This window comes from Mustela lutreola, chromosome 7 (genome assembly GCF_030435805.1).
Source record: "Mustela lutreola isolate mMusLut2 chromosome 7, mMusLut2.pri, whole genome shotgun sequence".
Lineage (NCBI taxonomy): Eukaryota > Metazoa > Chordata > Mammalia > Carnivora > Mustelidae > Mustela > Mustela lutreola.
The window spans coordinates 140,265,064-140,286,854 of NC_081296.1; the positions used below are offsets into that span (position 1 = coordinate 140,265,064).

General features: G+C 49.8%; 1 protein-coding gene and 1 long non-coding RNA gene across 5 annotated transcripts in view; one reads left to right on the forward strand and one right to left on the reverse strand.

The window, feature by feature from the left end:
* Positions 1-268: 268 nt before the first annotated feature.
* On the forward strand, positions 269-20,061 carry LOC131836911 (uncharacterized). The gene is made up of 3 exons (XR_009355846.1): positions 269-361; positions 18,593-18,963; positions 19,673-20,061. It is a non-coding gene; the product is annotated as an uncharacterized LOC131836911 (long non-coding RNA).
* The window catches only part of RGS6 (regulator of G protein signaling 6), a 546,505-nt gene continuing 543,141 nt past the window's right edge, over positions 18,428-21,791 (reverse strand). For 2 of the 4 annotated variants that reach the window (XM_059182922.1, XM_059182923.1), the window contains one exon: positions 18,428-18,739. In XM_059182922.1, coding sequence (XP_059038905.1) covers positions 18,573-18,739 — 167 coding nt within the window. In that variant the 3' untranslated portion in view covers positions 18,428-18,572. The remainder of the gene's footprint in view (positions 18,740-21,791) is intronic. The other 2 variants (XM_059182925.1, XM_059182926.1) reach the window with 2 other exon arrangements.

Here is a 21,791-nt window from a genome sequence, read left to right on the forward strand (position 1 = left end):
AGCGGAAGAGCCACTTGAAAGAGATCACGTGCATAGATTATACCAACACGGACCCCGCTTTCTCTGGAAAGCAATTTCAAAACCACTTCATCTCCACCTGCATTTGGCTAATGGCCTGATTATAGCCACACTAATAACCTTCAAACACTCTCAGGAGCGGCTTTGGCTCTGAAAGTTCCGCCTCCCTTCCTCCTTGCCCTATTTCATGCTTCTCTAGGACTGCAGTGACAACAGCTGTTTATTTCTCCCAGGGCCCGAGTTCCTTGGAGGAGAGGCAGATGGCTGTGCGCTAATTCCTGAAGTATCCTTCTGGGGACCATTCGCCCCCGCTCCCCCGCCGACATCCCACACAGGACCACAGGTCAGAACGCGAATGGTTGCCATGAATATGCATGCCGTGGATGGAGACTGATTGCTTCTGTCCTGTAGGGCAAAACTGTCGCCCTGGGTGGGGATGACATTTTTGCTGAGATACAGGGTCTGGCTGGGGGAGGAGTGTTGTCTCCTGAGTCCCAGGGCAAACTGTTTTAAGATTTAGGAGACCGGCCTCTCCGAGAAAGGTGTTACAGTTCGGAGAGGGAACGCGGAGAGGGGATCGTGTCTGCCGGACCGTCTTTCCATTCAGTTCTTTTCTCTTACCTTGACAGCACCCAACTGGTGACGGGCCTGGATGGTTGGGGCTGCAAGAGGGTTTTTAGGACGGGTGAGAGTCTGGATGGGTGAGCAGCAAGTTGTTGTTTTCTGGTGATAAGGACCCAGGTGTCCTGGTTCCAGGAGTTGGCAGACAGTGCTCCCTCAGCTCGATCCTTGCCCCCTCTCTTAGAGTCCGGATCCCACCCAAGCTCCATGGTTCAGCTCATGCCCTACCTGCCTGCTCTTTGGATCCATCTCTGATGAGTCCAGTCCCCATGGAGCTGACTTTTACTCTCTGCTACTGACCATGGCTGGCCACGTCATTGCAGGCTGCTTGCTGGCTCTGCATGGGTCTCACCTGGGCCCTGAGACCGTGAGCACTGTGTGGTCAGAGACAGTGGCCTTGACTGTAGTTGGTCTCAGGTCACCCTCGGTTAGTGCTGAGCAACCAGCATTCTAAGGGACGAGTCTCTAGGACCTCAGTGGGGCTGGTCACTATCACTGGATATTGTTATCCTGGGGCTGTCGGACAGCTTCCCCAGGAGAGACGCCACTGAAGACGAATCCATCTGCTTCCCTGGGCAGTGTCTCTGGGCATGGGGGCTGGACATTTCCTCCTCCTCCTGCCCTTCTGTAGCTGCTTAGTGGGTCTGTAGGATGCATTCTGAATTGGGTTTGTTACTAGGATGACTGACTTCCCACCTGGTGCGGCAGCCAGCCAGAGTGCTGCCCTCTGGCCTAATTTCGATGGTCTGCTAGAGATGGTGCATGTAGCACATGACAGTGATGGCCAGGGACAGTGATTACCTGTTCAAGGGCCCTGTCCACTCAGAGACCTCTATAGTCCTGTGCTTTTGCCCATGTCATTCCTTTCCTGAAAGATCCCTCCAGCATCTCTTTCATTAGTGTCCCGCTTGACAAATGCCTACGTACCCCGTAAGCCTCCGTCCAAATATCACCAATCCTCTGTAGTTTCTCCCAACCTCTGGCCTCCAGAATTCCAAAATAGTTTATACTTCCTTTCACTTTAGCGCTTTTCACATGAAGCCGTATTCATCCATGCGCCTATGCCCCCCGGCAGACTCCTGGGAACTATTCAAGGGCACAGACTGCACCTTGGACGCCTTTCCATCCTTGACACTAGCCTGATATATCATGAGTGCGTAATACACACCGTGCGATGGGCCGGAGTGAATTCTGATGCAGCAGGGAGACCCTGGGATGTTTTAAGCAGGAAATGAGTGTATGTTGATGGCGCTTTTTGACCGAAGACAGGGATGTTACTGCAAACAGCCAAGGTCAAGCTCTTATCTCAGCTAAGGCAGAGGCAGTACAGATGGAGTGAAGCAGAACTGACAGGATTCGATGTGCAGTGGGACTGAAGGCTGAAGGAGAGGCAGTCAAGGTCGGCTGCAGGCTGTTGGACAGTGGGGCTGTGGAGTATCACCAAGGGAGGCAGTCATTTGGGAAGATGAAGAGAAGGACATGGCTGTGTCCCAGAAGCTCATGAAGGACTTCCCAAACCAAAGAAAAACTCAGAGCATTTTTTTTTTCCCCCAAACAAGTAAAACGAGGATCTCTCCAATGAGCAGAATCAAGTTGTAATGGTCAGCGCAGGTAGATTGGCTATTTGTGTCCTGGGTGGAAGGGAGAAGTATGCAAACCCCAAGTCTGTGTCCAGGCACAAGTTGTAGCTAATTTCAACTGCTCGGTGTGAGGGCCAAGGCAGTGAGGAGGGCAAGAGCTCCAGCCCCTGGAGGGACAGGACAGGTGTACATAAAGCCTCTGTGTGCACCTTGAAGGTGACACACTCGAACTTCTTCCTCTATAGAAAGTGAAATGTGATTTGGGTTTTGAAAGCAATGTCTATCTGTTACCAGGGATGATGGCCTGGGTTAGATAGACACTAAACTGAGCTGTTTGCTTGTCCCTCAGATCTGGAAATAGCAGCTGAGTGACACGAGGAAGCAGCTTTCTGTGGTGGGGGCTGTGCTGGGCTTCTTCCAAGGACACTGGGAAACGTAAGTCACCTTTCAGACTTGAGTGGGAGGTGGTATTTCAAGTTGGTATGTATACCCGGGACTCTAGCATCACGGTTCAGACAGGTGTGTGGCATGGAAACGCATCTCCTTGGGTATGTTTTTATTACATTCATGGCCAAATGAACCCAGTTTTCTTCAAAGTGTAATGTTTCCTGGTAACATTTCAATAATTGCTTTGACATGAGGAGAAACGGGGCTGTGCTAAATGTGTGTGCTTTTCAGAGGCAGGGTTGAAAGGGGTCCACGATGGAGGTAAGAGAAGTGAGAGAGAGAGGCGAGAGGTGAGTGCTGAGAGCTGGTGAATGCTACAGGAATGTAGAACCCGGGCCATGTTTCCTCATAGGGAACTCTGTTTCTTCTCTAGGAGATTGTGCTCAGATGCCCAGCATCTAGGCACCCTGGACCTCCCTTAACAGATGACGTTGTAAATTTTCAATGAATTTGTTCTGTTCATAGAGGGATGAATTTCATATGGATATGAATTTAGAATTCTGGGCAAGAAAAATTTCTTCATCGCTTAGGTACCACCCCTGAGTTAGAGACAGTGTAGGGGTCTGTCATTGGTATCAATAATATCCTTGTCTGTTACAGCCCCCCTTTGGGAACATCAGTGCAGGTATGCCTGACGGTAACTTTAATAAACAAAATGAGGGGTTCAGCCTTGTGAGCTTGGGGACCCTCTGCCAGCAGCCTGACTCTTCTGATGGCACCAACAGTTCCAGAAAGAAGAGGGAAGTGATCTCTGCAACAGAGGTCAATACTGTCACAAAGCCCTTGTATTTATTTCACCTGGAAGACCTGCAGAAGGCACCTCAGTCGTGGGCTCTCACCGGACCTCAGATGTAGAATTTGGTATAAATTAATATTACTAATGAAACCTGCATGATTTTAGAGCTCCTCTGAAGATCATTTATCCTTCCCAAGGGATAGTGGAGCAGGTTAGGAGCACTGAGGACCTGGAAGAGGGCAGCCTTGGGTCCATCGTGCTGAGAACCCCCAACTGACAGATTCCTACATTCCAAGGCTGCACGTGTCCTGGGACCACCGCATGGCTTTCGCGACCTCCCTGTATCACATATCACAAAGCTGTGTCATTAAGAATACTCGTGTTGATGACATTTCTGCAAATAATTCCGTTGCACCTGTTTAAAACCAACAAAAGCATTTATGCTTCAAGGTGCAGGAAACATTCTATGAAATTATGGATCGGTCCTAACCCGTCTGCTTCTTTAATGGTACACTAAAGGAATGACCTCACTGTATTGGGGACCTGGGTCCGTCTGCTATAAATCGTCATCTTTTATTTTATTTCTATTGTAGATTCCAGGATGATCCTGTTTGATGAAGGCTCAGTATGCACTTTTTGGGGAAGAGAACAACAGGATCTCTCTTTGTTCTTGGGAACTCCATAGGTGGCAGGCCAGTGTGTATATAGGTGCCCACCGTTCTGCGGCCAAACGGGGACTATCTAAATGGGTTTTATGGGACTTGGAGGATATGTCCTAAATAGAAAAACAGGGAGAATAAAATCTGTATTGCTTTTGTGAAAAGGAAAGCAAAAAGGTGACAGGAAAGCCACAGACAAAGGCAAGCTGTCCTTAGCTGTGTTCAGTGGAGACTGGAATTTGGTAAGAGCCCCGTTCACCTTGAGCCCCACAGAGGGGGGTCTGATGACTAAAAAATTAAAGGCATATGTGCACAGACTGCTTCCCAGTGAGGCGGTCCCACCAGATGGCCCTTGAAGACCAGGAGGGGGCGCTTCCAGCCATCTTGGACCCCTTCCCACCGTGGAACAGGGCAGATGAGAAGGAGATGTGAGCAGAAGTCATCCAGCCTAGGGTTCAGGTCTGTGCAGAGCACCACACACACGTCGGCTTCCAAATGGGACTGGCTTTTATTTCTAGAGGTGGTGGAGGTGGTGGAGGATGTTTCATTCCAGCCGCACTTCTGAGGACAATCTGGATGAAGCTGGAGACTGGCATGCCCACTCCCTCTCACTGTTGTCTTTAGGCCACTGAAGAGTGAACTCTGCTCAGGAGCCCTTCTCCATCCCGAGGAATGTTGGCTGGTGGTCTGTCCTCTCCTCATCCTCAGTCCCTCATCTGTGGACCTCCAGGTCACCTCTCCAGAGTCCCCTGGGATAAGGACTTTAGTCCCCACCTCCTATGCTCTTCCTCCATTCTGACACCCCCCCCAGTCATCCTAAGTGGCCTCAATATCCACTGGGACGACCCTTCCCTCCTCCACTCTGGCCTGCCTCCTCCTCTCCAGTTCCACTACTCCCATGGCCAGATCCCAAACTGCTCCACCTCTGAAACAATAGTCTGAAATGCCCTCTCAAACATCACCTCCTATCGTTCCCCCTCCCACTGCCTTTATTCTCAGGAAGCCTGCTCCTCGCCTGCCAGCTCTGTTCTCATGCCCCTTGGACCAGGTCTTAGGTGTTCTGACCCCACAGCCTTCTTCGATCCTGATCTGATCCCTCTGAAACATCCTTATCTCTTCTCTCCCTGTCCAACCCCCATGTTCGTTGAGTTACGGTGGCGCTTTATCATCTCCCCCAGCATGTTGTGAGTCTGTCCCGTCTCTCGCTCTTTACTGCCAGGCCCTGCCCTGGTTTGAGACATCATGATACCTCTTTGGTCTGTAGCTCTGACCTTTCTTCTTCCTTCACCCACATTGCAGGCCTCCATATATGGCATGCTCCAGTCTGGGGTCCACTCACGGCTTCCTAAATAGGCCAGAAAATTTCATGCCACCTTCTTCCTCTCTTCCTCCTACATTGAATGAGTTGCATTTTATGTGTAGCTGTGCCCCTCTGCCCTGTGTCCCAGTTGGTTGGTGACATGTCTGTATCTTCTACTGGAAGGTGTGGTCTTTGAAGACAAGGACCATTTTTACTCAACTGGATAAGCTTAGCAGCTAGCTCAATGCCTGTCACATGGCCAATGTCAATAAATATTTATAGACTTAAATGTCCCAGGATGTGCCTTCCATTAGAACTGCCCCCTGGGTTATTTATCAGGTCAGCTACCAAATCCTGCCTCATTCCCATCTATCTTCTTTGGGAGGGGGGAATGCTCTCCTGCTGTCTGCCAATTCCTCCTTCCTCTGTGGGGCCAATTGCTGGGTGGTCCTTCCCATTCTGCCATAACATGAGGCTGGGTTGTGGACAGGGTGGGAGGGGCAGCAGGGAACAGGGGAGTGGCCTGGAACACTGCGTGAGTGAACTGGCAGAAGTTCTGTGGGCTTTGCCAGATGGTACCATGTGGGAGAGCCCAAAGGAAAGTTGGTTTTCTCCAGCCCAAGGCTCAGACTCCTGAGTGCAGTCACAAGCCTTAGTGCTACAGGCTTAGGAGGGAGAAGTATCAAGGTCCCCTCTGCCTTATGCCTGACCAGGAAGGGGCCTGGTGGATGTTGTGTGTGTTCATATATGTGGATGTTGCCAACCACTGAGCATGTCCAAAGAGCTCATGACATGATCTACAGTGGGACAAGAGGAGCAGCCATTGATTCAATTTGTAATTTATTGTTTGGTTTGATCTCAGTGTTTTCCCTTTGTTTCTGACCTGATAGATTTGTCTGCGGGCTCTTTGGGTTCAAGCTGGCAACGTTTTGCATACACAGCATTTAATTACTCAATAGATTGGCCCATGGTCATGCGCATGATTGTTTGCAGGCATACATGGAGTCTCCTCGACCCCCAGGTGAGGGGCCTTTCTTCCAGAAGACGAACCCAGGATTGGTTGCTTTGTGAGAGTGACAAGCAGAGAACCAGTGGAGGGGGATGAAATTGGTTTAAAGAAATTCTGGGTGTAGCCAGGCTGCAACACATAGGCCTTTACCCTCCATCTTTGGTTGGAGAAGGAGACAGGAATTACATGTCTTTTCTGAACTTCAATCAAACCCTCTTCCCATACAGTTCTCAGGATGAAAGACCCATAGGAAGCATCTAGTCCAATGGCTCACATCTGACTGTGTTATCAGGATCACCTAAGATGACATTTTCTCCAGTTTTACTGAGATTTAATTAACATATCACATTGTATTATCTTTAGGTGTACAACATAATGATTTGATATATGTATATATTGTGAAGTGACTATTACAATAAGTATAGTTCTTTCTTAGCAAATTCCAAATATATAGTATAGTATTGTTAACTGTAGTAGATTCCCCAGAATTTATTTTTCTTATAACTGGAACTTTGTACCTTTTGATCACCTTCATCCATTTCTCCCATCTCCCATTCCTGCCTCTGGCAATCACCCATCTGTTCTCTGTTTTTGTGAGTTTCTTTGTTTTTTTTTTTTAGATTCCACATATAAGTGAGATAATATAGTCTTTGTCCTTTCTGTTGAATTATTCCACTTAGCATAGTATCCTCAAGGTCCATCCGTGTTGTCTCATATGGCAAGATTTTCTTCTTTTTTATGGCCTAATAATATTTTATATGTGTTTTCTTTTTATATTATTACTTATTATATATATTTCCTTTCTTTCCACATTTTCTTTATCTGTTCATCCACTTAATGGCCACATAGGTTGTTTCCTTGTCCTGGGTATTGTCAATAATGCTGTACTGAACATGGTAGTGCAGATGGCTCTTCCAGACAATGATTTCATTTCTTTTGGATATATACTCTGAAGTGGGTATATATTGCTGGATCATATAGGAGTTCTGTTTTCAATTTCTTGAGGTAGATCTATCCTGTTTTCATAGTGACTGCACCAGTTTACATTCCCACCAACAGTGCTCAAGGGTTCCTTTTTCTCCACACCCTCACTAACTTCCGTTATCTCTTATCTTTTTGATAATAGCAATCCCCTGCTGTGAGTAGCGATCTTGAGCCGGTTTTTCATGTGTTTGTTGCCCATTTGTACATCTTCCTTGGAAAAATGCCTATTGAGTTTCTCTGTCCATTTTTAAATTGGATTTTGTTGTTGTTGTTGATACTAAGTTGTTTGAGTTCTTTATATATTTTGGATACTAACCACTTATGGTTGGCAAATATTTTCTCCCATTCACTACGTTGCCTTTTCATTTTGTTGATGACTTCCTTTGCAGTGCAGATAGGATACTCACTAAAAATGGAAATTCCTGGGGTTTTGCTCAAACCTCCTGATTTGGAACCTCTGGAGGTGGGGCTTGGCATTCTTTATTTTCAACGTTTGCCTCAGGTGGCCTGAGGTACCATGAGCTGCCTAAGGCCACACAGCTATTGGTGGCAAGATCCAAGACCAGAACCAGAGTCTTGTGACTCCATCAAGGGCATTTCTCTTACAGTTTGAATGTCCTTAGGGCTTAACGCTTTGGGAAACAAGGCTTATATTGGATGCAGGAGAGTGGGTTGAGTGGATTTCTTATCCAACAGACTAGTAATTCACCTAATTTAATTAGTTCCTTACAAGGCAGAGCTCAAGGGCTTGAATTATTGACATAGACATAGACCACTTGCTCTGACATAGTTGACGTAGACCACTTGCTCTGGGATGACCTGTTACCTGCTGACCCTGTCCTTGCAACTACGTAGGATTTCAAAGTCCTCTGCGCCTACCTCCACCCACGCTCTCTGGGGACCAGCCCTGCTCTCTTGGTGACTTAGAAAAGCAGGCTTGGATTTCTTTCTGATCTAGAGCTGTCTCATCTCCCAGCCTTCCTCCCTCCCTCCTCTCCCCTCCTCCTCTCCCATTCTCTTTCTCTCTCTTCTTTACTGGAATGTGATCCAGATATCATACAGTTTACTCATTTATTTTATTATTTTTTAAAGATTTTATTTATTTATTTGACAGAGAGAAAGATCATAAGTTGGCAGAAAGATAGGCAGAGAGAGGAGGGGAAGCAGGCTCCCCGCTGAGTGGAGAGCCCGATGCAGGTCTCGATCCCAGGACCCTGAGACCAGGGCCTGAGAAATTTACTCATTTAAAGTGTACAAGTCAATGTTTTTTAATATATTCATAGAGTGGTGCAACATCACCACAATCAATTTTAAAATATTTTCATCACCCCTGAAAGAAATCTTGTAGCTATTAGCAATGACTTTTCTGCCCCTCTTCTGGCCTACCCTACCTAGCTCTAGGCAATCACTAATCCACTTCCTGTATCTATAGATTGGTTTCTTCTGCACATTGCAAATAAATGGAATCATGTAATATATGGTCCTTTGTGACTAGCTTCTTTCACTTAGTATGTTTTCAAGGCTCATCTATGTTATACTATGTATCAGTACTTCATTCCTCTTTATGGCCAAATAATATTCCATTACATGGATATATCACATTTTGCTTATGCATTTATTAGTTGACAGACATTTGGATATTTCCATTTTTGGTTATTATGAATAATGCTATAAATATTAGTGTCTAATTTTTGTATGGTCAGATGTTTTCATTTTTTCTGGGTGTATACTGAGGAGTGGAATAGCTGGGTCATACAGCAATTCCATGTTTAGCCTTTTGAAGAAATGCCAAAATGTTTTCCCAAGGGGCTGCATGACTTTACATCCCCACCAGCAGTGTATGAGAACTCCAGTTTCTCCACGTCCTCACCAACACTTGTTATTATCTGTCTCTTTCATTATAGCCTACCCAGTGGGTGTGAAGTGGTATCACACTGTGTTTTTGATTTTCATTTCCCTGACGATTTATGGTGTTGAACATCTTTTCATGGGTTTGTTGAACATATTTTCTTTGAAGAACATCTATATCAATCCTTTGTCCACCTTTTAATTGTGTTGTCTTTTTATTACTGAGTTTTAAGAGATATATACTATAGATATAAGCATCTGTCCGTTGTATAATTCTCAAGTATTTTCTCCCAATCTAGGGATTGTCTTTTCTCTTACTTGATGGCATCCTTTGAAGTACAAATGTTTTTAATTTTGATGAAGCTCAATTTCCTAATTGTTGTTGTTATTTGCATTTCTGGTGTTACATAAGAAACGATTGCTTATTCCAAGGTCATGAAGATTTGTCTCCATATTTTCTTCTAAGAATTTTACAGTATTAATGTCTTTGATTGATGTTGAATTCATTTTTATATGGTGTGACGCACGGGTCCAACTTCATTCTTCAACTTTATTTAGTTGTTCCAGCACCAGTTTTTGAAAAGTTCTTTCCCCCACTGAATTGTTTTGGTACTCCATATATGGACCTATTTTTAGACTCTTGACTCTATCCCATTGACCTACATGTCTATCTTTACACCAGTACCACACTGTATTGATTACTGTAGCTTTATAGTTAAGTTTTGAAATTGGGTACATTGACTTTCTGCATCTCCTTTTCAGCGCACACAGTAAAGGCTGGGATGTGGTCCAAGTGGAAGGGCCTGAGTAGGTCAGTTGAGGGTGTGTAAGGAGAGGTAGGTCTCTGGGAAGCAGAAGGGATCGAGATTCTGGAGGCCTAGTTTTTTAATCCATAGGTCTGTGTAACCTTATATAAGTTGGTTCATATTTCTGGGCCTCTGTTTCCTGTTCTGTAGAATGAAGACTCCAGGCTAGTTGATTGTTAAGGGAATTTTAAATTCTAATAGTCAGGAGGCACGGGAGACTCAGTTTCCATAGGCAAAGTCTACCACAAGACCCCCTGATGTTATGGCCAAGCATTTGTTAGACATTCACTCACATGGAACTTAGGTATGAGTCAGGAATTGTACAAGATGATTCTGGGTTATTTTGCCATATCATATAGTAACAAAGCTATCAAAGACCTTCCAGGTTATATGTAAAGGACTCAGGAGCCAACATGAAGAGGCTCTTACCCCACATGGGACACTTTGGATATCGATATTGATATCAATAAAGAAAATAAATGAGATTGAAATAATTAAATATGTTTAAATTCATGAATTCATAATGATATTTATAAACCTTCAATTATTTGGAACTTTTGGATTTTGAGGTCTCTAACCAAGAGAACCCCAGGTCATCTCTTCCTCATGGCTTGGGTTTCACGGCTGTACCGTTCTACCCTAGATCCCTATGTCCCTGGGGTCTGTCCCACACTTTGCTTCAGGTATAGTTTATCACTTCATTATTCTGTGTTAATCTATTTGCAAAAAGACTGGGAAATCTCCAGAGGTATTGGTAGTGGTCTACAAAGCACTACTTGTTAACTGAATAAATAAAGATTCACTCTGATATGCACCATTGCTTCCCTTGGCTTCCGAGTGAGTAGCTTCTGGTAGATGAATAATTGTGCATTCTCTTCAGTGTACATGTTTTCTCATCATGTGCTCTCTCAGACGAGCCCGGGGATTTGGGGGACTTAAGAATGACTGTTTACTGAAGAAGTTGTGGTCAACAAGCCTGTGGCCTGGCTGGGAATAGGGACCTGGACTCTAGGCCCTTTTCCTAAACCTCCTCTCTGCCTTCTGCCTCAGGACCCATTTCTTTATGCTTAAAAACAAAACATCAGGAACGTCCTACTGATATATGCAACAGTGTGCTTTGTGCTAAGTGAGGGAAGCTGGACTCAGAAGGGCACATACTGTATGATTCCCATTCTGTGACTCTCAGAAAAAGGCACAGCTTTGGGGTCAGAAAACAGATACATAGTTGTCAGAAGCAGGTGAATGAAGAGAGGGGATTAGCTACAAAGAATCATAGGGAACTTTTGCGGGTGAGAGAATTACTCCTTATCTTGGTTTTTGATGGTGGTTACATCACTGTGTCAGTTCGCCAAAATTTATAATGCTGTATCTAAAAAGAGTGAATTTTACTGTATGTAAATTATACTTTAATAAACACAAAAATGCAGGGCACCTGGGTGGCTCAGTCAGTTAAACGCCTGCTTTTGGCTCAGGTCTTGATCCCAGAGTCTGGGGATCAAGCCTGAGTGGGGAGCCTGCTTCTCCTTCTCCCTCAGTCTCTTTCCTGTTCCCCACATGCACTCTCTCGTGCATACTCTCTTTCTCTCTCAAATAAATCATCTTTAAAAAAAAAAAAACCCACAGGGGCGCTTGGGTGGCTCAGTGGGTTCAGCCTCTGCCTTCAGCTCAGGTCATGATCTCAGGGTCCTGGGATCCAGCCGCACATCGGGCTCTCTGCTCAGCAGGGAGCTTGCTTCCCCCTCTCTCTCTGCCTGCCTCTCTGCCTACTTGTGATCTCTCTCTGTCAAATAAATAAATAAAATATTTTTTAAAAATTCATGAAAATGTAAGCCATGTGCACACACACCTTCACTATGTGATTTGAAAATCTCTAAGGTCCCCCTCAGGGTCAGGATTCACTGGTTCTCCACTGAAGGTCCACTCACGGACAGGGCCACAGGAAGAGATGCCCAGGCCTCATCTCATTTTAAAACTTCCTTCTTCCCCAACTCAAAAAGATCTTCCTGAGAGGTAATGGGCAAAGGAGGAAAAACAGGCTTCTTTCGTTCGGTTGGACATTTTAGGAACAAGGCCGGTCCCTCCACGGACATACATGCTGACCGTTCTCAGAGGACAGGCCTCACCCAGCCGTGTGTCCTAGACCTGAGCTCTGAATCACCGGCCTGAAATGGCATATTTCTGAGCAAGAGCTCAGAATCCCCAAACCCTAATGAAACAGCCATGGAGCCCTGTCCGGTGGGTAAGGATCTAGATGGAGAAAGAGGGCTTCTGCTTCCATTTTCCATCCAGGGTCTGAGGGAGGAGCTCCTAGAAGTCTGGGATCACTGAAGCCATCCAAGCAACACATGGCAAGGGAACCGGTTCTGGCAGGAAAAGGAGAGCCAGGGGCTGGACCCCGGCAGAGTTACACTGCTACCTGCACGGGCTGAGAAACCACAGCCACCCTGCCGGCAAGAAGAGCCAACTGTCTGTCTGTCCGGGACCTGTCTTCAGGGAAAGCTGCCTCGGAGGGATCTACAAATGTGTTCGCCCGCCTCTCAGTGCCTTTCTCAGATGCAGCGATAGCTAACGCCAGCTTCTGTTTCATGGGCACCTACTACGTGCAGGGCACATCTCATTCACGACAGTCGTAAGATTTTAAAATTCCCTTTTTTATTTTTTTTAAGATTTTATTTATGTATTTGTCAGAGGGAGAGCGCATCCGCATAAGCAGGGAGAGTGGCAGGTAGAGGGAGAAGCAGGCTCCCTGCTGAGCAGGGCATCCGATCTGGGCTCGATCCTGGGACCCTGGGATCATGGCCTAAGCTAAAGGCAGATGCTTAACTGATGGAGCCACCCAGTTGTCCCAGGACTTTAAAGTTCTTATCCCTGTTTTACAAATGAGGGAACGGACCCTCAAGCCGAGGATGTGTGGCTCAGCCTTGGCAATCAGGGGCTGTCTCTCTCTTTCGTCTGTTGAAATAATCCAGACCTGACCAGGCTAGCTCAAGGGCCCTGGGGGGATAGAAGCCACGCTTGAAGGGAGCAGGAGCGTAACAGAGAGCTCTGGTCCTGATGGAGCTCATGTCAAGCTACATCCCCCACTCTGAGCCCCTTTAGAACAAGTCACCCCCTGTAGCTTCTCCTTGGCCAGGGAGCCCTGCCCCTCGGTGTATGGGGTCAGGGACAGGCCCGGTAACCCCATGGTGGGTGCCGAAGGGCTGGGTACAGTGATAGGGGTCCAGCTTCATGCACAGGAAGTCCAAGTATGGGAAGCCAGGAGATCAGGTCACGTGGACGCTTCTGCTCAGGAAGGCAGACTGAGGGGAAAGCACGCCACGAGAACTCTGAGGCCCAGTGGCAGACATGCCCCTCAGAGGGCCTCCTGGTTGCTTCTCTAAGCCACAGAGTTTGGAGGCTGCCACATCCCAGAAAAGGTCCTAAGAGATGGGTGTTGACCCCCTGGAAGCTGGGACCAATGAGCAAGTGGAGGCTGGCACCAAGGGAAGGGATAGCCTCATGGCCTTTGCATCCGGGTCCCCAAGAGGGAGTGGGGGCAAGAGGATTGCAGGGTGGAGCACAGACATCGCTGGTGGGCACAGCTTTTCGTGTTCTAACTGGTAGCCCCAATCTCCCCGCCGCCCTGTCCCTGAGCAGACCTCTGTTCTTGGTGGCCCGAAGGATACCTAGACGGTGGTCGCTTGTTAAAGGAAGGTTCTGTAAATAAGCCAGATTGCTTTGCTGGGTAGGAGGAGTTCTGGGTTCCCTGGAGGTGGTGGCCTTGATCCAGGAGGACAGGGAAGCAAGGTTTTCTTGTGGTGGGCCAAGACCTGACAGCGGGATACCCTATAGACTTGACGATTCAGGCGCTGTGGCTGGGTGGACGTGGTCTTGACTGTGTGAGGCAGGAAGTCCCACTCTGGGAGGTGGCCCAGGGGTTTGGAGACGAGTTGGTTCCCTTGCAGGTGTGACTGAGGACCCATTCCTATGCCTTCAGAAGCAAGGTTTCTGCCACTGAAGCAAGCTGCTAGGTACCAGCCTTGTTGTTAATGGAGAGACTGCAGGCGTGTGTGGCTCCTTCTCCCCCTCACTCTCGTCCTCTTCTTGTCAACCTGACTTCCAGGCTCTCAGAACCCTGCTGCTTCAATATCAGGGGGAGAAGGGATTGTCTGTCGCTTAGGAAACCAAGGCTCCCTGTAAGCAGCGCCATCTGTATGCAGCAGACCTCAATCTTGGGACTTTATTTGAGGGCATCAGAGTGTTCGTCAGGCCACTGAGTTTTGTGGCTGAGTACAAACCAGGGGGCACAGAGGCCATGCAGCCAAGGAGAACTTGGCAGAGGGGGAGGCCCCAGCCTCCCGGGAACACCATTGTCCCAACCTGCCAGGATGAGTCCCATACCCCAGAGATCTGGCTTTCCTGAGCTTTCTGCTAGGGAGTGAGGCGGCGGGGGTTGGGGGGGGGGTGGGACAGATGGTGTGTGTGTGTGTGTGTGTGTGTGTGTGTGTGTGTGTGATTAATGGGGCTGGGTGGGGAGTGGGGAAGGAAGAGAGGTTGTACATTTTTGTTTTCCTAGCAGCAAATCCTGACCAATAAACCTCACACCAAGGAGCCACACAGACTTAGCTGGATTAGAGTGGGTTCAAGTCATTTATTTTTAGACTGTACCAGCATGTTGGGTTCTGGGGTCCAATCCCCAAATTCCAGAAAAATAAACTAATGAGAACCACATGCACTATGAGAAGGCCATTCCAACGTGTCCGTGATCATGCTGTGAGTGGGCATAGTATACAGACCAGGAGCCCTCCCTAGACAGCTGACAGCAGCTGGCTCTGAGCCCTCCTTGGGACTGGGGAGAGGGCCAAGACCGGATCATTTGAACCCTGTCCCTTTAAGGCCCCGAGCCCCTTATTGCTACATTTGCTACTTTGCTACTTGATGGCCCCTGGGTCGTGCCCAGGGGAGGCCTTATCACTGGGTGGTACTAATGAGGAGGCTGCTGGCCTTTGTCCTTGCCATTGTGACCACAGCATAGAACTCTTTTCCGAGGGTCCTGGGCTGAGTGGTTATGGGGGATTCATTTGACTACTATTTAACTGTGCCACATAGGGTCTTTGCTACATACTCAGCTTGGCCATCCCTGCTGGAGGCCAGTGGCCCATTATCTACCCCCAACGCCAGGACTTTTCAGCCCAGCAGCCCCGCAGCCCAACGAGGAATACCTCCCTCCAACATATTCTGCAAGGTCCAAACACCAACAGCCTGCTATTCTTTCCAGCGTGGGGTAAGGCTTCTTAGTGGTGGCTTTTGAAGCCCATGCATTTGGAGCACAAGGGCAAGGGTACATTTTAGGAGAAACATCAACTTCCACCAAGAGCCAAAAGGCCGGCTGGGTGGCAGGCTCCTGGTTCAGTGTCCTGTTGGTGAGGTAGTTTGAACACACCAGCCATCCTGCCAGGAAGAGCACGCCTGGAGCATGTCCCCATACGTTCACCGGTCTCAGCAACAACTCGGAGTGGTGAGCGGGGCCCCGGGGGGGCTGGCCTGGACCTGACTCCTCGGCCCTCGTGGGCCAGGGGCACCACCCAGATGACTGCCCTGGTGGGCTGGGCCCCACCGTGCTCCTGGGGGATAGCCACACCTGACAGCAGAACGAAGCATCACTTTTTGAAAGAGAAGGAGCCCTCTCCCCAGCGAGAGCATTCCTGCTGCTTGGGCTGAGCCCTCTGGCTGCTGCTGGGAACTTTGCATATGCCATCCTCCAAGTTTTCTTCTTTCCACGAGGCAAAGGTGATTTCAGTCCGATGTCCGGTGCCTGGCATCCTTACGTCTGACTTGCTGGCTGGGTGGTCGCTTCTGCGGCTGCCCTGTGGGGCTGCTAACATGATTTGTATCCTGGGAGCTGTCAATGGGAAGAGTCCCAGGTCCGGAGACAGTGCCCAGTCGGGGGGGGCTAAGGAAGCTTCCGGAGGAAGGGGAACCTACTTTGCTCTGGAACTGCCTTCAAAAGTCTACTCTGGTTTGACGTTTTGGCTGTGTAGACCAGGCCAATGGGAAACTGGCCAAGAACATATTTTTTGAAGTGTGTTTGCATTCTAAGGTCTGCACAGTAGACGGACCTTGGACTGGCCAACTGGGCAGAGCAATGGCACCCCCACCCCCTGCATTGCTTGGCTTGATCTACTGGGGAGAACGTGGTGGTCACAGGACTGAGCATGCCTGGTTGGGAGACGAGGTGACGATGGGGTTTATTGCTCTGGATCTGAATGCGTCTGGAGCACCCTTACTTCTATTGAGCCTACAGGCCCGTCCTTTCCTCCGGATGTCCCCAGGGGTGTTTGGAAACCTTCAGCTTTCGCCATCTCAGAGGTACAGTCCACCTGGCTCTGGGTGGGCCCTCTGGGGGCCTCCAGGGCTGGTCAAGTCAGCCAGCGCTGCTCAGGAGTAGAGGCCAGGAGGATTGGGGAAGCCAACCCTGTCCTGTCCACAGCCCGTGGGGAAGGACAGGAGGCAGCAAGGAATTTGCCCTGGTAACTGAGGGCACAGAGGCACTGGCTGTTCTAGAACATGCTCTGTCCACACACCCTGTGCCTCAATGTCAACACAGCTCGGGGACCCTTAACAGGGAGGGGCTTCTTTGGGGCAATGTTGGGTGCAGAAAAGCTTAGGTGGCATTTTGGTTCTGAGAAAGAAGCCCTGTGTGAAAAGCAAGGAGATAAAAATGGGTGGAGCCAGGAGAGGAGGTCCAAAGACCCCATTACAACAGGGTTTCCTTTCACTCACTTACTCATCAAGTAGTTACTAAGGATCTACAAGGGCCAGGACCCATGCTGAGGTGGTGTGGAACCAGGGTGTGGGAGTGCCTGACGGGAATCTACGTCTGTACTGCCACCACTGGAGACAACCTCAGGACCCAACCCGTGTCATCTCTCTACTGTCTACTGGCAGAGACAGCAACTACAGCCAGTGGGGGAAACTGAGGCATGGTGGTCAAGAACTCACAAGGGCACAACTGTAGCCAAGACTCCTAATGCCCATAGCAGTCCTGCTGTGAGGGATGGAAGCCCTGGGGACAGGGCCCTGCGGACAGGGCCCCATGGAATCAGACATACGATGGCACGGACTTGGGGGCTACAAAGATGGTCACGGAAGCACTCAGGAGGCAAGGTCTGCAAATAAGCTTATAAACCTTTGGTCACCAGCTGGTGAATTTGCCTACATGAGTAAAGAAATACCAGTGATCACTTTTTTTTTTGCTTCTGTGTTTGCTGTTTTTTATACTCCCCAGGGAAAATTTTCACCTATGGCCAAAAATAGATTGAGGGAGGCTAGTTCTAGCAGGTGGAGTGAGTGTCTGAATTAAAAAGCATGTTGCTTAATAGCGCTCCATCTGAGGGCTTGCGGGTGTCACAATGGTGACAGTGAAAACGAAGACAGTAATAGCTACCGTTTGCTGAGCACCTACTTTGTGCCAAGCACCTGACTCAGTGCTTTCCATATATTGCCTCCCAGCCCATTGGCAGATAGTCATCTTGACACACACGAAGGGAGTACAAGTGGGTTTTTTGCAGGTTTCTGCAGGTCTGCTTTGTGTCAGCTTTTTCCCTTGAGGACCTACTCTGTTTAGCAGGTGACCCTGCTGGGCTGTCAGAGGAGTGTCTGGCCCTGGCCTAGGCCCTCCGTCACAGGCTCAGCCCCAGCTTCAGCCCCAGCTGAGACCTGGCCCAGCAGGGGCCCAGCCATGCCCATTAGGATGCCACAGTGTCGGGCCTGCCAGCTGTGTGACCCAGCCACCTCCCCCCTACCCAGGGCCGGGAACACTCCCAGCTTCCACAGGGGCTGCCGGAGGGGAGGAGCCCAGTGGCCCCTGAGTTCACGGCTATGTTTATTTTGAGTCAAACAGGAGGGAACAAGCCAAGGAGAAGGGGCAACACCAGAATAAGTTAGGAAATAATAAATGTTTTAAAAGATGGCCAGAACCTCCACAGCTGTCAAACCACGAGCTCTTTTGTGGACACCGGTGCTTCCTCTGGTGAGGGACCCTTGAGGCGTGTGACAGGACCCGAGGGCAGCCCCACGCCCGTGGGGGCCTCTTGCAGAGCGGGCCTGGGGGGGCCGAAAGAACTGGTGGTGGGGCAAGCCGTGAGTTTGCTCACCATTGTAGCCACGGCGGGGACGTGTCGCACTGGGGAGCCTTACACAGACATGGGGTGAGGCAGGGGGCCATCAGGACACAGTGGCTGTCACTACAGGGGGTGCGGGGCGTAATACTGGATGTGCTCAGGGCCAGCCGGTCCCCCTTGCAGGTGCCGGAAGGCGCGCTCCCCCAGACAGAGGGAAGAGTGACGGTAATAAGAATATAATCTCAAGTGATATGTCATGGCAGGAGCCCCACGAGGTGACGCGCCCCGAACGAGTTAGGGCCCGGGACCTCCTCGAGAACGGGGCGTCGGCGCACAACTGTACAAGGAAGAGAGGGTTGTAAACGGGGGTCTCTGCAGGGCCGAGCCCAGGCTCTGTGGACTCGTTCTCTACGGTGTCCCCAGTCACCCACCGAGTCTCCCCTCTGCTGCCCGTCCTCGCCCTCACTCCTTCTCTTTCACAGTGACCAGGTCCCCTCGGAGGGAGACTCTGTCCGCGGAGGTGGAGCGCCGCCGCCTGCCCGCGGGGTCGTCGGGCCCGGGCCCCGCGGTGGGCACCGTCAGGAGGACTGCATCAGGCCGGTGAGCCGCTTGCCCGCCAGCGACTTTCCCTGCAGAGACAGGCGACAGAGTTGGCACGCACAGGCGCGCAGGTGCACACACACACACACACAGACGGGGACAGAGACAGAGAGCCAGACAGGTGAATTAATTGCTGCAAGAGCCACAGAGGCCAAAGGACTTCGCTACCTGACCCTGTTGATCTCTGGGTTTGGGAGCCCTGACTGCAGACAGCCGGAACCACAGGCCTCTGGGAGGCAGGTGAGGTGTGAAGGTGTGTTGCTGGTACTCTTTTTGGGGTGTGGGAATTTTACGTACCCCAAGAGAAGGCACTTTCACTCATAAGTAAAGTGTCTCCTACTGCTTGTGGGCTGACCCTGCCCTTAATTTGATTCAAGGGAGGAAGGAGCGTGGACTGGGCAGTGAGCTCGGGGAGGGGTTGGTTGGGTCTGGGTGACTAGAAGCTATGAGAGACCCAGTCTTAAGGATGCAGGAGATGTGTGAACGCAGAAGAATACAGACAATCTGGGACCCTGTCTGAAAGGCAGGATGGAGACCTTTTTGGGAGAGACACACAGGCTTGCCCCCTCTTAACGACCGGTTCTGGGACTAAGGAAATACAGGGGCCTGCGCCAAGGCTGGGAGTCGGGGCTGGGGATCGGGGGTTCCCACAGGCCCCAGGGCAACACACTCCTGCTGTGGCCTGTGTTCCTGGCTCCCTGTGCAAGGAAGGAGTTTGATGACTTCCCACAGAGACCTCTATCAGCCCTTCACTTGCCAACCGCACAGAAGGTCTTGAAAAGGAAAAAAACTAAATGGGACCATATCCTGGCGCCTGAGGCACTGAGATCCTGGCAGGGGCCAGTGACTTGTGTGCGTGGGAGAAAGTGGCCGAGGAGCCTCTGAAGTGGGATTGGGCACCACAAGGATGGATGAGGAGGATGACCGAGTCTCCATCGTTCTGCTTGTTCCCTTTGACGCAGCCTGTGCCGGTTCCCTGCTCACCCTCTAAAGGAAGCCAGAACATCGGACAGGGGTCTAGAGGAGAGCCTGGCTAGATCCGAGCAGACGGATCACTATGCCTGAGAAAATACTCAAAACCCATGCTGTTACTGACAGCCGGTCGGCGACACTGTCGCCATCTGTGAAGGGGAGCACGTGTCCTCATCGGCATGGGCTGCGGTGTTTGGTACTGAGAGGCCGCAAGGGCCAGCGGTCCCTCGTGTTCATTTCCAAGTGGGGTGTGAGGGCTCATCTTGTTTACTGGGCTTGGCTGCGTGCAAGCTGGATGTAATTAAAAGAAATTGATCAGGTTTGAGAAGCCTGGTAGAGTACTCAATAAACTGGCTGATTGATGAATTGATGGATAATGGGTAGATCTAGTAAATGAACAAGGGTTGTGAGTTTGCTGGATGCAAGACAACGTGTCATCTGGCTTAGCTCTCCACAGAGGGACACGCCAGCTTGACTTTGAGAATTCCAGTGGCATGCGCGGGAGCTTGTCCAGAAATGGAACTGCCCCCGGGAGCTGTCGGAAGGTCTGTGTCGACGTCCTCTTGCTCTATTTCCCCTAGTATTTCACTCCTCATTTTCACAAATAAGACCAAACTTCCTTTTTTCTCCCCTATTTTAAACACACACACACACACACACACACACCCATCACACACACATCTCCCCAATAGCAACCTTATCTGCATCTTCAAATACACTAAACTTAGCCAGCAGCAGGGTACATGTATATCAGGCTAAGGATTTTTTAATCAGATTTTTTTAATCCTAGAGGGTTACAGTGCCAGTCTTTGCAAGTCACTAAAAGCTAGGTGGCTATTCCTCTGTGGAGAGTGGGTTAGATAGGACAAGAGCTTGCAGCTGGCAGAGGCTGACCTTCAAGGACTTTGTCCAGCCCTGGATGCTAAGGCACAGACATGGCTGGTGCTCTCCTTGACTGCCCTTTCTTAGATGGAGCTCGAGGCATTTGTCATCCTGTTGGTTCACCTGCCTCCTTGGTGCAGCCCCGAAGGCAGGAAGCGCCGGGATGTGTGTGTGAGGTCCTCTCGGGGGAAATGTGGAGCTGATTAGTCTAGGGGCCTCCTGGTCCAAGAGTTCTAACAAACCTCCCCCGACCCCCTTCACCCATGTCCATCCCTGCTCATGTGAAAGGCACTGCGGGATTCCGCTCGCCTCTCGGTGCCCCGTATTTCTGCAGTTACCGCGCACCAAATACTGGCCCCTCCCCTTCTCCTTCTGTCTGTTTTCCATCAGGGCAACAAATGACATCTTGTGTCACTAAATGTATATCTTTTGGCTTGACCACCCATGGTATTCGGGTTTGACTGAGCTGGCGGATGTGGAAAAAAAAAAAAAATCACTCCAGCCCCCAGATAGCAGTCTATTGTGAGTGTGTATGTGAAGAGCCCAGAAACAAAGCAGGTGACGTTTACCAGGCATCCAAACCCTCATTGCGGCTTCTTCCTCATTAGTGAGATCATTTTGGCTGGAGAGGGGGCTGTAGGGTGAGCAAGGCTGCAGTTTCTATATCTGGATTATTATGGGACTGCCTATCTGTTTTAGTGCCTTTGGTCCTGAGGTGCCCCACCTTCCACCCCTCCCTGTTCTGTAGAAGGAGCTGTGTTGGGCTTGGGGGCGCTAATTAATGTCCTCCCGCTTGAGTCCTGGAGCTCAGCCTCCCAGCTCTGCGGCCGCTGTCAATGCCTTCCCCTCCCCTCCCCCCCAGCTGCTTCCATCTCTCAGGACTTCAGAGGCCAGCCTAGATCACTTGCCCTGAGATTGTTCCCAGCCTCTCAGCAATCCAGGTGGTGTTCCTTGGCATTTCTGTCTCCCTCCCCCCACCCCTGCACACACACATTTTTCAAATGCCAGTTCTGCTGCTGAAGGAGGTCGTGAGGTTTCAGGTCCGCTCAGGGGGCAGCTCAGTCCAACTGCAATCTGTCTGCTACTCAGTGACCTCCCGCGTGGGGCTGGAAGGTGGTTATTCATGCAGGACGCAGGCATGGCTAGATGCCTGGCCTCGGGCTTTGGGGAAGAAATCCTGCAATCACACTGGCTCAGCAGCTGCTTCTCTTCTGAAGAGCTGAGGCT